Genomic DNA, 16,333 nt, shown 5'->3' on the forward strand with positions numbered 1-16,333 from the left:
ACTCAGGAGGAAAAGGCACTCCCAGGACACAAGCCTATGAAAGACAGGCTAACTTATGTTTTGTTGTAATGTTAGTGGGGATTGTAAAGTGAAGCCTTTACTCATGTATCACTGAAAATCCCAGAGTGTTCAAGAAAAAGTGTCTCATCACTCATCATTACTCTTCAATAAAGGTAAGTGTCATTTTAGTATTTATTTATATAGTTATTGTGCATGTCTCATTGTTTTCTTTGTAGGGAAATGTATGTTTCATGAGAAATTTTTTTTTTTTTTAATACTTTTGGCTGTCTGGAATGGATTAATTGGATTTCCATTATTTCTTATGGGGAAAATTAATTTGGCTAATGGCAAATTCAGCTAAGGACAAGCTCTCTGGAACGGGTTAACCCTTTGACTGTTTTGGTCATGTATATACGTCTTACAAGCCACCATGTGTGACATATATACAGTTGACCCTCGACCAACGATGGCATCGATTAACGATAAATCTGACTAGCGATACATTTTAACGCAAAAATTTTGCCTCGACTAGCGCTAAAAAACTCGACCAACACTATTCGTTCCGTCTGAGAGGCGTCCACTTCTGGCCAGTGTTTACAAGCCAGCCAGCCACCGCGGTCGCTTCCAAGCATACAATCGGAACATTTCATATTATCACACCCTTTTTAGTGATTGCACCTGCAAAATAAGTCACCATGGGCCCCAAGAAAGCTTCTAGTGCCAACCCTACAGCAAAAAGGGTGAGAATTACTATGGATATGAAGAAAGAGATCATTGCTAAGTATGAAAGTGGAGTGCGTGTCTACGAGCTGGCCAGGTTGTACACAAAACCCCAATCAACCATCGCTACTATTGTGGGCAAGAAAACGGCAATCAAGGAAGCTGTTCTTGCCAAAGGTGCAACTATGTTTTCAAAACTGAGATCGCAAGTGATAGAAGATATTGAGAGAATGTTATTGGTGTGGATAAACGAAAAACAGATAGCAGGAGATAGCATCTCTCAAGCGATCATATGTGAAAAGGCTAGGAAGTTGCATGAGGATTTAACTAAAAAAAAATGCCAGCAACTAGTGGTGATGTGAGTGAATTTAAGGCCAGCAAAGGTTGGTTTGAGAGATTTAAAGGGAAGGGAAGTAACCCCGGAAAAGGACTTGCCACCTCAAGTCCTAATGGAAGGGGATTCCCCTTCTAAACACTAAGACCATCAACACTCTCCCCTCCTCCTATCCTATCAATCATCACCAGATCTTCAATAAAGGTAAGTGTCATGTAACTGTGCATGTCTTCTTCAGTTTGTGTGTATTAAAATTAATATTTCATGTGGTAAAACAATTTTTTTTCATACTTTTGGGTGTCCTACACGGATTAATTTGATTTCCATTATTTCTTATGGGGAAAATTAACTTGACTAACGATAATTTTGACTAACGATGAGCTCTCAGGAACGGATTAATAGCGTTAGTCGAGGGTCTGCTGTATAATCAAAAATTCTAGCGGCTTCAAATCAAGCAGGAGAAAGCTGGTAGGCCCACATGTGAGAGAATGGGTCTGTGTGGTCAGTGTGCACCATATGAAAAAATCCTGCAACACGCAGTGCATAATGAGAATAAAAAAATTCTGCCCTTTGTTTTGGATTAAAACGCCGACTTTGTGGTGTATTTTCGTATGGTATTTATGGTTGTATTTGATTGGTTTTACTATGAAAAGAACCTTGAAATGGACCTCAAAGTAGGGGAAATGTTTGATTTTTGCCCATGTTCAAAAGTAAACAAATGATGTCATTGTCCAGTAAATGTCCAACTAGCCACTCTAATATGCAGTCACGAATGGGTTGATATTATTTATACAGTTATTACAGTATTGTAGTAGCGTGCATAACAGTAAATCTTCTATTTTTTGTTTGAATAAAAATTCAAAATAGAAAGCAAGAGTAATATCAGAGGGGCCTGGAGATGTGACTGATGAACAAAGAAAATGGTATTTTAGAGTCAGGAATGTCTGCATTGTTCATTCTGGACCCTATTTTGAAATTGGCATATTTTTTAATTTGTGTGAAATTGGCCAAATTGCAAATTTCTGACCACATTATTGGGTAATTGAAATCGGTAAATGGGCAGTTTCTTGTACTCAGTCAATAGAACAAATGGCGTTCTAAAGAAATAGCTATGAGTTTGGTCAATTGGAGCAATGGAATTAGCCCAAAATAGGGCTCAAAGTGGGTGAAATCGCCGATTCGTAAATATCACCAAAGTCGCTAACTTCGCGAGAACATAATTCCGTAAGTTTCCCATCAAATTTCATTCTTTTGATGTCATTACCATCGGGAAAAGATTCTCTAACATTTCATAAGAATTTTTTTTTTTCGGAAAATTTTTGACACCAGGAGACACTTCAGGATTTGGGGTTTCGACAGGCAAAGGGTTAATGTCATTTGTCAAGGGTCCACTGTATTTATATATATATAATTTATTTTTCATTTACATGCATACCTACAATAAAGTTTTATTGATGAATTAAACTTTATCATGGGTATGACAAGAGTTAGCACTTTTTAACTGATGGGAAGTACAACCTCTCCTCACTTAGTGACGTACTTGTTTACTGACGCCTCAGACTTACGACGGGCACTCTGACCAGTGTATATATATATATATATATGGTGGACCCTTGACTTACAATATTAATCCATTCCAGAGAGCTCATCGTTAGATGAAATTATCGTAAGTTGAATTAATTTCCCCATGAGAAATAATGGAAATCCAGTTAATCCTTTCCAGACACCCAAAAGTATGAAAAAAAAAATTTTACCACATGAAATATACATTTTCCTACACACAAAACGAAGGATACATGTACAATATACTGTACTAAATGAAGAATAAATGACACTTACTTTTATTGAAGATATAGTGATGAGTGATGAGACTGTTTTTCTTGAATACTCTGGGATTTTCAGTGATACATGAGTAAAGGCTTCACTTTACAATCCCCACTAACATTACAACAAAACATGAGTTAGCCTGTCTTTCATAGGCTTGTGTCCTGGGAGTGCCTTTTCCTCCTGAGTAATGTAGGTCCTGTTTGGCATTTTCTTCCAGAACAGGCCTGTTTTGTCACAACTGAACACTTGTTGGGGTTGGAATTTTTCAGCTTCGCCATGCCTTATTGCACTGTGTATGCCACTATGATTCTTAAATCTCTCAAACCAACCTTTGCTGGCCTTAAATTCACCAATGTGAGCACTACTTCCAGGCATTTTTTCCTGTTCACCTGGGTGTTAGTCAACTAGTGTGGATCGCATCCTGAGGGACAAGATTATGGACCCCAATGGAAATAAGTTAGACAGTCCTCAATGATGCAATGACTTTCTTGGGTTATCCTGGGTGGCTAACCCTCTGGGGTTAATTGTTTCTTGTTAAGCCACACCAACAACACACACTCCACATCTTTAAGTAGTACAGCTGATGGTGTTGCAGCAGCAGCAGCTGACTGTTGTACAGCAGCAGCTGACAGTGGTGCAGCAGCAACTGACGGTGGTGCAGCAACAGCTGATGGTGATACAGCAGCAGCTGACCGTGGTACAGCAGCAGCAGCAGCTGGCCGTGGTACAGCAGCAGCAGCTGACTGTGGTACAGCAACAGCAGCTGACTGTGGTACAGCAGCAGCAGCAGCTGACCGTGGTACAGCAGCAGCTGACCATGGTGCACCAGCAGCAGCTGACCATGGTACAGCAGCAGCAGCAGCTGACCATGGTACAGCAGTAGCAGCAGCTGACTGTGGTACAGCAGCAGCAGCAGCTGACCATGGTACAGCAGCAGCAGCTGACCATGGTACAGCAGCAGCAGCAGGTGACCATAGTACAGCAGTAGCAGTAGCTGACCATGGTACAGCAGCAGCAGCAGCAGTAGCTGACCATGGTACAGCAGCAGCAGCTGACCATGGTACAGCAGCAGCAGCAGCTGACCATGGTACAACAGCAGCAGCAGCTGACCGTGGTACGGTAGTATTTCTCACCCTTTTTACCACAGGGTTGGCACTAGAAGCTTTCTTTGGGCCCATGGTGGCTTATTTAGCAGTTAAAAGCGCTAAAAACAATGGAATAATACAAAATTTATTGAATGTATGCGTGCAACCGTCCACCCTGGCTTGTAAACAATGGCACTAGCTGAGCTGAGGCGCTCTGGCCAGATGGTCCGCGTTCGGGATGAATGATGTAAGTTGAGTATTTTTTCGTAGGTCGGGGAAAAAATTTTCACTGAAATGTTTCGTAAGTCGATTTTGTTGTAAGACGAGGCCTTTGTAAGTCGGGGGTTCACTGTATATGTTCAACTTACATCCATTTCGACTCAAGACCGGTTGATCGGAACCAAGCTCGGTTGTAAGTTGGATGGTACATGTACAGTGGACCCCTGCTAAACGATCACCTCCCAATGCGACCAATTATGTAAGTGTATTTATGTAAGTGCGTTTGTACGTGTATGTTTGGGGGTCTGAAATGGACTAATCTACTTCACAATGTTCCTTATGGGAACAAATTCGGTCTGTACTGGCACCTGAACATACTTCTGGAATGAAAAAATATCGTAAACCGGGGGTCCACTGTATACAGTGGACCCCCGCATAGCGAACGCCTTGCATAGCGAACAATCCGCATAGCGGACACTTTGTTCGCTAAAATTTTGCCCCGCATAGTGGACAAAAACCCGCTCAGCGGCCTTCGTCCGAGACGCGTCCAATGTGCGCCCTCAGCCAGCCTCACATGTGCCGCCCGTGCCATTGTTTACCAGCCAGCCTCCGCGGTAACATTCAAGCATACACTCGGAATATTTCGTATTATTACAGTGTTTTCGGTGCTGTTTCTGGAAAATAAGTGACCATGGGCCCCAAGAAAGCTTCTAGTGCCAACCCTACACCTCAAAGGGTAAGAATACCCATTGAAATGAAGAAAGAGATCATTGATAAGTATGAAAGTGGAGTACGTATCACCGACCTGGTCAGGTTGTACAAGAAACCAAAATCAACGATCGCTTCTATTGTGGGCAAGAAAACGGCAATCAAGGAAGCTGTTGTTGCCAAAGGTTTAACTGTGTTTTCGAAACAAAGATCGCAAGTGATGGAAGATGTTGAGAGACTCTTATTGGTGTGGATAAATGAAAAACAGCTAGCAGGAGATAGCGTCTCTCAAGCGATCATATGTGAAAAGGCTAGGAAGTTGCATGACGATTTAATTAAAAAAATGCCTGCAACTAGTGATGATGTGAGTGAATTTAAGGCCAGCAAAGGTTGGTTTGAGAGATTTAAGAAGCGTAGTGGCATCCATAGTGTGATACGGCATGGTGAGGCTGCCAGTTCGGACCACAAAGCGGCTGAAAAATATGTGCATGAATTCAAGGAGTACATAGAAACTGAAGGACTGGAACCTGAACAAGTGTTTAATTGTGATGAAACAGGCCTGTTCTGGAAGAAAATGCCAAGCAGGACCTACATTACTCAGGAGGAAAAGGCACTCCCAGGACATAAGCCTATGAAAGACAGGCTTACTTTGTTGATGTGTGCCAATGCTAGTGGTGATTGCAAAGTTAAGCCTTTATTAGTGTATCACTCTGAAACTCCCAGAGCGTTCAGGCAAAAGAATGTCCTCAAGGATAATTTGTGTGTGCTGTGGAGGGCAAACAGTAAGGCATGGGTCACTAGGGAATTTTTCTATAACTGGTTACACCATGCATTTGCCCCCAATGTGAAAGATTACCTAACTGAAAAGAAATTAGACCTTAAGTGCCTCCTGGTGTTAGACAATGCCCCTGGTCATCCTACAGACGTGGCAGAGCGACTTTATGGGGACATGAGCTTCATTAAGGTGAAGTTTTTGCCTCCTAATACCACTCCTCTCCTGCAGCCCATGGACCAGCAGGTCATTTCCAACTTCAAGAAACTGTACACAAAAGCTCTGTTTCAAAAGTGCTTTGAAGTGACCACAGACACTCGATTGACTCTAAAAGAGTTTTGGAAGGATCACTTTAATATCCTCAATTGTGTAAACCTTATAGGTAAGGCTTGGGAGGGAGTGACTAAGAGAACCTTGAACTCTGCTTGGAAGAAACTGTGGCCAGAATGTGTAGACAAAAGGGATTTTGAAGGGTTTGAGGCTAACCCTGAGAGGAGTAGTATACCAGTTGAGGAATCAATTGTGGAATTGGGGAAGTCCTTGGGGTTGGAGGTTAGTGGGGAGGATGTGGAAGAGTTGGTGGAGGGGGACAATGAAGAACTAACCACTGATGAGCTGATAGATCAACTTCAAGAGCAAGAGGCCAGACCTGGGGAAACTGGTTCAAAGGAGGGGAGAGAGAAATTGAAGGAATTGCCTACTTCAAAGATTAAGGAAATGTGTGCAAAATGGCTTGAAGTGCAAACCTTTTTTGATGAAAATCACCCTCACACAGCTATTGCAAGCCGTGCTGGTGACTGTTACAATGACACTGTTGTGAACCACTTTAGACAAATCATAAAGGAACGAGAGGTACAGGCCACTATGGACAGATATGTTGTGCGAAAGAAGTCCAGTGACTCTGAAGCTGGTCCTAGTGGCATTAAAAGAAGAAGGGAAGTAACCCCAGAAAAGGACTTGCTACCTCAAGTCCTAATGGAAGGGGATTCCCCTTCTAAACACTAACACTCTCTCTCCCCTCCTCCCATCCCATCAATCATCACCAGATCTTCAATAAAAGTAAGTGTCATGTAATTGTGCATGCCTTTTTCAGTTTGTGTGTACTAAAATTAACATTTTTTTGTGGTAAAAAAAATTTTTTTTCATACTTTTGGGTGTCTTGCACGGATTAATTTTATTTCCATTATTTCTTATGGGGAAAATTAATTCGCATAGCGAACATTTCGCATAACGGCCAGCCCTCTTGCACGGATTAAGTTCGCTATGCGGGGGTCCACTGTATACATTATTTCTTAGGGAAATATTGCTTCGAGTTTAGGCCTAGCTCCTGGAACGGATTACAGCTGAAACTCGGGATTCCACTGTATAGGGTTTGCTACTATCTACGGTAGGTCTTCGAATATATACCCCATGGATACAGGGGGGCTACTGTATTTGTATTAATATCTTAATTATCATAAGATTAATTTAATGCAGCCAACCTTAATAGAAATTCTGTGGTGATTTAGATTGGATCAGGTACTGCAGTTATCTAAATTCTAATAATTTTTTAGTGATTGAAATAAATATTCTTATTTTTTTTATAATTAGAAGGTTTCTTGTTTTTGAGAAGATAGTCACATGTTTGGGCTTTCTTGGCATATTGTAACTCTCATAAACTTCTGCTGGTATTTTCTCAGGAGACATGGAAAAAATTTTCTTTCATAGATCTTAGTAATGTGATGATTTGCTCTGTCAGAGTCAAAGATTGATTTCCACATGATACAATGTTTATACAGAGATGAGCGACATTTAGGTGTGCATGCAGAAAGCCCCTTAACCCTTTCAGGGTCAACAGGCCCTCTCAGAGACTTGTTCTCAGGGTCGGCCAAATTTAAAAAAAAAAAAAATTATTTTTTCTTATGAAAAGATAGAGAATCTTTTCCCGATCATAATGACACCAAAAGTATGAAATTTGATGGAAAACTTACGGAATTATGCTCTCACGAAGTTAGCGATCTCGACGATGTTTATGCATCGGCGATTTTGCCCACTTTGTGCCCTATTTTTGGCCAATTCTAGTGTACTTGTCGACAAAAATCATAACTATTTCACTAGAACTCCATTTTTTCTATCGAATGAGTACAAGAAACCACCCATTTACTGATTTCAACTATCCAATACAGTGGTCAGAATTTAGCAATTTTGCCAATTTCACACAAATTTCAAAAGATGCCAATTTCCGAATAGGGTCCAGAATAAACAAGAAAAGCATTCCTGGCTCTAAAATAACATTTCCTCTGTTCATTAGTCATGTCCCCCGGCCCCTCTTACATTCTTTTGCTTTCCACTTTGAATTTTTATTCTCACAAAAAAATAGAAGATTTACTGTTATGCAGACTACTGCATTAGTGTAGAAATGGTATAAATATTATCAGCGCACTTGTGGAAGAATATTAGACTCGCCAGTTGACGTGTATTGGACGCATAGCATGATTTGTTTACTTTTGAACTTTGGTAAAAATCGAACATTTCTGCTACTTTGAGCTCAATTTCAAGGTACTTTCCATTGTAAAACCTGTCAAAATCATCTCAATTTCTGTAATATGTCTTCCATTCCATAAAATGAGACCAGGAAAACTAGAATACAACCGTAAATACCATACAAAAATATAGTGCAATGTCGCTGTTTTAATCCAAAAACAGGGTCAAAGTTTTTTCTTTCTCATTATGCACTGTGTGCTGCAGGATTTTTTTTATACCGCTGGCACTGAACAAGCACCTAAAGTCGGTACCTGACCAGCTGGGCTGTGGCTCGTGCATGGGATTGCATGCAGCCAGCAGTAACAGCCTGGTTGATCAGGCTCTGATCCACCAGGAGGCCTGGTCACAGACCGGGCCGCGGGGGCATTGACCCCCGGAGCTCTCTCCAGGTAAACTTCAGGTAAACACTGACCACATAGACCCATTCTTTCATATGTAGGCCTACCAGCTTTCTCTCACTAGATTTGAGGGCGCTAGAATTTAGGCATACTAGTACATCAAAAACCCTGGTGCGTAAGCCGTACTAGTACGGCCGAAACCCTGAAAGGGTTAATATGCAGAGTATTTCTGGCAAACTTAAGCCTAACTTAAGACTACAATGACAATAATTATTACAGTGGTACCTCAAATTTCGAACAGCTCCCAACTTGAACAGTTATGTAAGTGCTTTTGCAAGTACATTTTTGGGGGTCTGAAACGGACTAATCTAATTTTCATTATTCCTTATGGGAATAAATTTGTTCTGTAACGGCTCTCGAACAGCCTTCTGGAACAAATTATGGTCAAAATTCTAGGTCCACTGTAATTACTTATACAGTGGAAAGTTGGCATTCAAACTTCATTAGTTCCAGAAGGTTGCTCTAGTGCTGATCTGTTCAAGTACAGAACGAATTTTTCCCAATCAATTTTCTTTTTGGTTGGCTGTTATCACTAACCGTCTTAGGCCCCATGGTGACTTGTTTATACGAATAATATAAAAAAAAACAAAAAATGCGAAGAAACACGTAAAAGTTTGCATCAAAGTTCTGGCAGGTTGTGTTTGTTTGGTCAGGTGCCAAGCAAACGGTTGACTACCGAGCAGTTTGTTTACCAAAGCATTCAAATACAGAATTGTTGGAGTACGGAGCTGTTCGAGTACCGAGGTTCCACTGTAAATGCAAACATTCTCTCTCAGTCTGCAGGACATTGAAGGTATACAAACATAAATTTAGGTAGTGCAAACAGAACAAACAAGTGATAACTATTTATTTAAATTTAGTTAGAAAAGAGAATTAATTAAGACAGTTTTAACAGTAATAATAATATAGTAGAACCCCTGTATCTGTGGTTCAGTTATCCACGGTTTACCATGGATCAAAAATGTCCCTTAATCTTGCTTAATAATGGCCCCAGAGTCCAAAAGTAGTGATTCTGGCAGTTCTTCAAAGCCTAAGAGAGCCCATGAAGTGCTTCCCATCAGTGAAAAATGTGCTAATTATTGTGTGGAAGTTATCAATTAAAGTTTGTCATAGGTATGTATGTAAAAAAAAATGAATTATACATGGGGTTTGCTACTATCCACAGTTTTGGGCATCCACAGTAGGTCTTGGAATATATCCCCCGTGGATACAGGGGGACTACTGTACTTTATTATTACATGATAAATAGTTTTTTTTACAAAATTGGTAACATTTAATAGTGCACATGGAAATGCAATGGTTTTGCTAAGAATTTCAGGCAGGCTGAAATCTCCCACAACTTCAGTTATAGATTCATTAAGCTGACAGTTTATTCATCAAATTGTGGTTGCAGGGGTCAAGTCATAGTTCCTGGCCCCCCTATATGTGTTATTCTGTCATGTGCCTCATGAGGAGGTTACACTATTTCTTCTTTTGTTTCAGTCAACAGTAGTGCAGGTTTGTTGATGTCAAGTGCCCTGGACAACACTGTGTTTGATGACACCTCTAGAAGCCGGCCCAGACCCACCGACCTAGCGGATGCTCTCTCCCCTACATTAGATCAGTAAGTGTTCCAAGCTCTTGCTGAGCCCTTCTTGGGCACTGCCTTAATACTGCTGAAGAGCTTTTGATCCATGGAATCTAGAGTTAAACTCCACTGCTTTGGATCAAATTTGATAACCTTACATTCTCCTTTTACTCAGTAATTTTATGGACTTATTGCTCCTCCATGAGTATATTGTTTATTTTTATTTTTAACACATCACCGATTTCCCACCAAGGCAGGGTGGCCCAAAAAAGAAAAACTTTCATCATCATTCACTCCATCACCATCTTCCCAGAGGTGTGCTCACACTACAGTTATAAAACTACAACATTAACACCCCTCCTTCAGAGTGCAGACACTGTACTTCCCATCTCCAGGACTCAAGTCTGGCCTGCCGGTTTCCCTGAATCCCTTCATAAATGTTACCCTGCTCACACTCCAACTTGCTGAAAGTCCAATCCCCTCGCACAGAAAACTTCCTTTACCCCCTCCCTCCAACCCTTCCTAGGCCGACCCCTACCCTGCCTTCCCTCCACTACAGTGAAGGCAGGGTATAATACTACCATAAAAGAACACACAGAAGTATTTTTCAGTGTATCCAAAATAAGCGAAACACAAACAACCCACACACAAAAGGAAGAAACTCAGGACAATGTTTTGGACCAACTTCGATGATTTACTAGCCACACACCAAGTTGGACAAAAACGTCATCATAAGTCTCTTTCTCCTATGTGCTGGTTATTTGTGTATTGTTCCTGTCAATGTATTGTGACTTTTTATTCTTTATAAGAAGTGTGGACTGTGATCTCGCCAGGTACGACAAGATGAGCGAGGCAACAGCCGTGAGGGCATCACCTGAGGTGCCCATCACGGCAGCGCAAGACAAGATGGTGCCGGAGTACCTCAGGTTAGTTACCTACTACACACACACTGTATCAGCCTACCATCCCTCTGGCACTCTCTGCTTGAAGAAAATCTGTGTCATTCTCCTGGCCATCTGACAGTTGTACTTCATTTTCTCTCTGTTTTTGAAGAAACTACTAGATATCAAGAATAATAATGAGTAACTTGTATATAATTTCTCCTCTGAGTATAGTTGCTCATTTTGAATTAATCATTTAATATATTGATCATTTTTTATATTACAATAACAGATACTACTTTTTATCTTTAAGTGTGTATTTCATATCTCAAAATTTATTTGTGATGTATCACTACCATTGGTAAGTACAGTGGTAGAGTACTTTCAAAATTTTGTTTCAGAAAAAATTTAATTTTCCTGATAACACAGAATTTTCTTTGAACATGACAAGATAGTATTGTATCCCCCTGTGTTCACTTTCCTTTGATCCCTCTTGTGGGGGCCTGAAGACCATTACTGCTGCATACTTGTGAGTAGTACACCTCGGGTGGTTGACAGTGTATGCGCACCCTGGGTGGCTGACAGTATATGTGCACCTGGTGTATGCTATATATTGTGTACACCTCACTACTTCTAAGCTTGTGCTAGTCACAGAGAGCAGACACTACTGCCTGCTAGAACGTTGCCTTTAACTACCCTCCCCTTTTTTGCCCTCTCTTATTTCTGTTTCTCATTTTTTTTTCATTGCTTGTGATGCATGAGACAGGTGTTATGGCATGTCACACTCCCTGTTTTTTTTCTTCTTCTTTTTTTATAGATTTTATTTTTTTTACTTTTTTTTTTTTTTTTGAAATGTGTAGCCAAAATAGCACGACGTGTGATCAGTCTGAGGATTGTTCTACCCTCACTCTCTGATGCCAAGTTTCTTTGTTAGCTGCCTGGTCCACCTGACTCTTGGTGCTAGTGGCCTGCAAACCCACACGGCGTTCACGACATATGAATCAAATTTATTTTCCTGCGCACTTACAAAGCTATGCTATCATTGGATAATGGATAGTGCTGACCCAGGTCACACAGTTAACTAAGCTATACTATCACTGGATAATGGATAGTGTTGACCCAGGTCACACAATTAACTAAGCTATACCATCATGATAATGGATAGTGCTGACCCAGGTCACACAATTAACTAAGCTATACCATCACGATAATGGATAGTGCTGACCCAGGTCACACAATTAACTAAGCTATACCATCATGATAATGGATAGTGCTGACCCAGGTCACACAAATAATTAATCTATACCATCACAACAATGAATAATGCTGATCCAGGTCACACAATTAACTAAACTATACCATCACAATAATGGATAGTGCTGACCCAGGTCACACAATTAACTAAGCTATACTATCACTGGATAATGGATAGTGCTGACCCAGGTCACACAATTAACTAAGCTATACCATCACAATAATGGATAGTGCTGACCCAGGTCACACAATTAACTAAGCTATACTATCACTGGATAATGGATAGTGCTGACCCAGGTCACACAATTAACTAAGCTATACTATCACTGGATAATGGATAGTGCTGACCCAGGTCACACAATTAACTAAGCTATACTATCACTGGATAATGGATAGTGCTGACCCAGGTCACACAATTAACTAAGCTATACCATCACAATAATGGATAGTGCTGACCCAGGTCACACAATTAACTAAGCTATACTATCACTGGATAATGGATAGTGCTGACCCAGGTCACACAATTAACTAAGCTATACCATCACAATAATGGATAGTGCTGACTCAGGTCACACAATTAACAATCTTTAAAATCACATTCAATCTCTACCAGAATTTTGAATCCTGAGTTTTATAATGTTTAAAAATAATTGCCATATTAAGTTAGTGTGGTGGAGATAATTTGGATTTTGGTAAAAGCGTTTTAACGTGTCCACTACATGAAACTCAACACGTCCGTCACTTAGTGCTCAGCATCTTGAGTGGTACTATTAGCCAAGTGTTCCAGTGGTGCTTACTGCTCTAGTGGGAAAATTGGTGTATAGAAAACTAGAAAATAAGAGTCATGCCAAGAATTTTATTGATACATAGAAAACTAGAAAATAAGACAAAATCATGCCTAGAAAATGAGGCAAAAATCATGCCTAGAAAATAAAACAAAATCATGCCTTAGAAAATAAGAAAATCATGCCTAGAAAATAAAACAAAATCATGCCTAGAAAATAAAACAAAATCATGCCTTAGAAAATAAGAAAATCATGCCTAGAAAATAAAACAAAATCATGCCTAGAAAATAAGAAAAAAATGCCTAGAAAATAAAACAAAATCATGCCTAGAAAATAAGAAAATCATGCCTAGAAAATATGACAAACTCATGCCTAGAAAATAAAATCATGCATATAACTTTGTAAAATGGAAGAACATCACATTCTGTTGTGACAGTCACTGAACAGCAAATGACTGTATGAAGCAGACTTACAGTGAGAATTACACAATAGCAATACAGGGAATCTCTTGAGAGCATAGCAACACACTCTGGAGGAATATACATAAGGAGGAATGTTCACACTTGTCAAGGAGTTACATTTCCAGTGGTTCGACTTACTGACAAGTTGTGTGTAATCTGCAACCTGTTTTTCTGTAGAAAACCATATGTAATAATGACTGTTGTGTATCAATACAAGTTTATTCTTGATACATTTTTTGGACTCATTTGTAAGTACACATTGTAATTCTGGCATTCATGCACATAACAGAATTGACATTGTATTGCACAGGAACACAGTCATATATTTTAATCACACTGATCAGCATTTAAGTGAAAATTTACAGAAAACGCACAGAAATTTATATGTAAAAGCCCCCCTCCCTATATGGTTAGCCTTTCCTAGAGATTAAAAATGCTTGTAAATGAAGACTTGTAAATATTGGAAGAATAAAGTGATAGCTTCCCTATACACTGTGTCTTTATCTGTGTTTTATGCAGTTTGGTGTTATAATACATACAGATTACAGTGGACCCCCGCATAACGATTACCTCCGAATGCGACCAATTATGTAAGTGTATTTATGTAAGTGCGTTTGTACGTATATGTTTGGGGGTCTGAAATGGACTAATCTACTTCACAATGTTTCTTATGGGAACAAATTCGGTCAGTACTGGCACCTGAACATACTTCTGGAGTGAAAAAATATCGTTAACCGGGGGTCCACTGTATTAGTTTAGTGAGCTTCAGTATACAGTAATTTTGTGTCATAATTCATGGGGGATTTTTAGGCATAACTCATGAAATCCTGATAACAAGATTGGAACAAGCCATGGAACAGGTGTGGGGTTTGAACTCATGATGGATGAGTGGTAAATCTCCATGGCAGTGTGCAAGCTACTGGGCCAGTTGGTTACAATAAGATTAATATGACTAGGTATATTTATACAACATAGGGAAGTTAGTGTGCCCATGCTAACCTCCCTATGGTGTATACATATATAGTGGTACCCTGAGTTTTGGCCATAATTCATTCCAGAAGGCTGTTCAAGTGTCTTTACTGAACGAATTTGTTCCCATAAGGAATAATGTAAATTAAATTAGTCTGTTTCAGACCCCTAAAAATACACTTACAAAAGCACTTACATATTTGTTCGAATTGGGAGCTGTTTGAAACTCGGGGTACCACTGTACCTAGTTGGATGGATCTTATTGTAGCCAGGTGGCCCAGTGGTTAACACACTGGCCTCGAGTTTTACGACTCACTTCAAACCCCACCCATTCCATAGCTTTTTTGAGGGGGGGACATATGAAGAACATTTTGTATTATAATTTAATGTGATTTCAAGTTGTCAGTAATGTAATGAAGCAGATACAGTGAATTATTAATTATCCAGCTGTCAGTTATTTGACTTCCATCGTAATATTGCAGTGTTGCTTGGTTGGTTACCTAAACGTGTGACATGTAAAAGGAATATGCAGATCAAATGAACTATGGAAATTTGTGATCATAAAGTGTTGCTGAAGACCCAGTGCAGCCTCTCCCATTCCTTAGGGGACAGTGTGTGTTCAGTGATCTACTGTAGTAACATTAAACCCGCCAATTTTTAGGTCAAACCACTGAATGTTTTTAAAACAGCTCAAAGTACACTAAATCCTTGATATAATGGAGCTCAGTATAGTAGACTTTTGAAAAGAACAAGACAAATATCCACTGGGTAAATTGTACTTATAACTCCGATATTTTCAATATTTACTGTGGTAGATTTAATATAGCGCTATATCTGCAATTTATAAGTACAGTAGGGCCCCATTTTACGGCGTTTTGCCTTACGGCATTCCACTAATATGGCAATTTCAAATTATGATCAAAATTTGCTATACAGCAAGCGGTCTTTCAAATACGGCACGCCCCACCCAATTTTTTTACATTCTCCGTAAGCACATCTGTTATGTCTGGAAACTTTCCAAAATTTCAAGTGTTTTAAAGTTATTGCGTATTTTATATGTACTTGATAATTATGCTTATGTGTACCTGTACCTAAATACGTATACGTACTTACACACTGTGCTGGCATGTAGGTACACATTAAAATCACTAAGAGTCTCTCTACTCATGATGCCATAGTAATACGCACTACGTAATAATAATCTCTCTTGGGCACATTAAATGTCTTATTTTACGTTAATATAGACATTTTCGTTAATCCATCTATGATATTTTCTTAAAAATTATGTAAGAAACATGTTACATAGCATATAAACATTATACATACACCCACATAGTAAAAATTGACATAAATATGAGATTTGTTTACAAAGCGACTCTGTAGGAGTGTTGGAAGAATTACATTTTCTCTAGTCAAACACTGGGGGATAACCATAGATAAATATTCCTTTCGTATGCCTTCACTCTATATATAGCAATTCACAATCCTTGTGGGTTTAGTGCTTCTTTATTATGATTATAATAATAATAACTTGCAGTAATAATAACTTGTAATAATAATAACTTGTAATAATAATAATTTGCCATAATAATTTGTAATGATAATAATAATAATAATAATAATAATAATAATAATAATAATAATAATAATAATAATAACTTGTCAGAGCATCATTCTTTCTAAAAAATACATGAGAATGGAAGTGTTGGTCTTTATTTATTCTACTGTACCACTGTGGAGACAACTTGCACACAATGTAAAGTGTTTGTATGAATGTTTATGAACCATAACCAGATGCATCATCTGTTTGTTTACATAGTGGGTGGGGTG

At 39.3% G+C, this 16,333-nt stretch overlaps 2 protein-coding genes across 5 annotated transcripts in view; both read left to right on the forward strand.

Moving 5' to 3' along the window:
- Crag (DENN domain-containing protein Crag) overlaps positions 1-16,333 on the forward strand; it is a 201,919-nt gene that overhangs the window by 114,258 nt on the left and 71,328 nt on the right. For all 4 annotated transcript variants that reach the window (XM_070098409.1, XM_070098410.1, XM_070098412.1 and 1 more), the window contains 2 exons: positions 10,069-10,189; positions 10,987-11,079. In XM_070098409.1, coding sequence (XP_069954510.1) covers positions 10,069-10,189; positions 10,987-11,079 — 214 coding nt within the window. The remainder of the gene's footprint in view (positions 1-10,068; positions 10,190-10,986; positions 11,080-16,333) is intronic.
- The window catches only part of LOC138854546 (zinc finger protein 853-like), a 55,127-nt gene that overhangs the window by 27,579 nt on the left and 11,215 nt on the right, over positions 1-16,333 (forward strand). The gene's annotated exons all lie outside the window — the stretch shown is intronic.

The sequence above is a fragment of the Cherax quadricarinatus genome, chromosome 62 (genome assembly GCF_038502225.1).
Source record: "Cherax quadricarinatus isolate ZL_2023a chromosome 62, ASM3850222v1, whole genome shotgun sequence".
NCBI lineage: Eukaryota > Metazoa > Arthropoda > Malacostraca > Decapoda > Parastacidae > Cherax > Cherax quadricarinatus.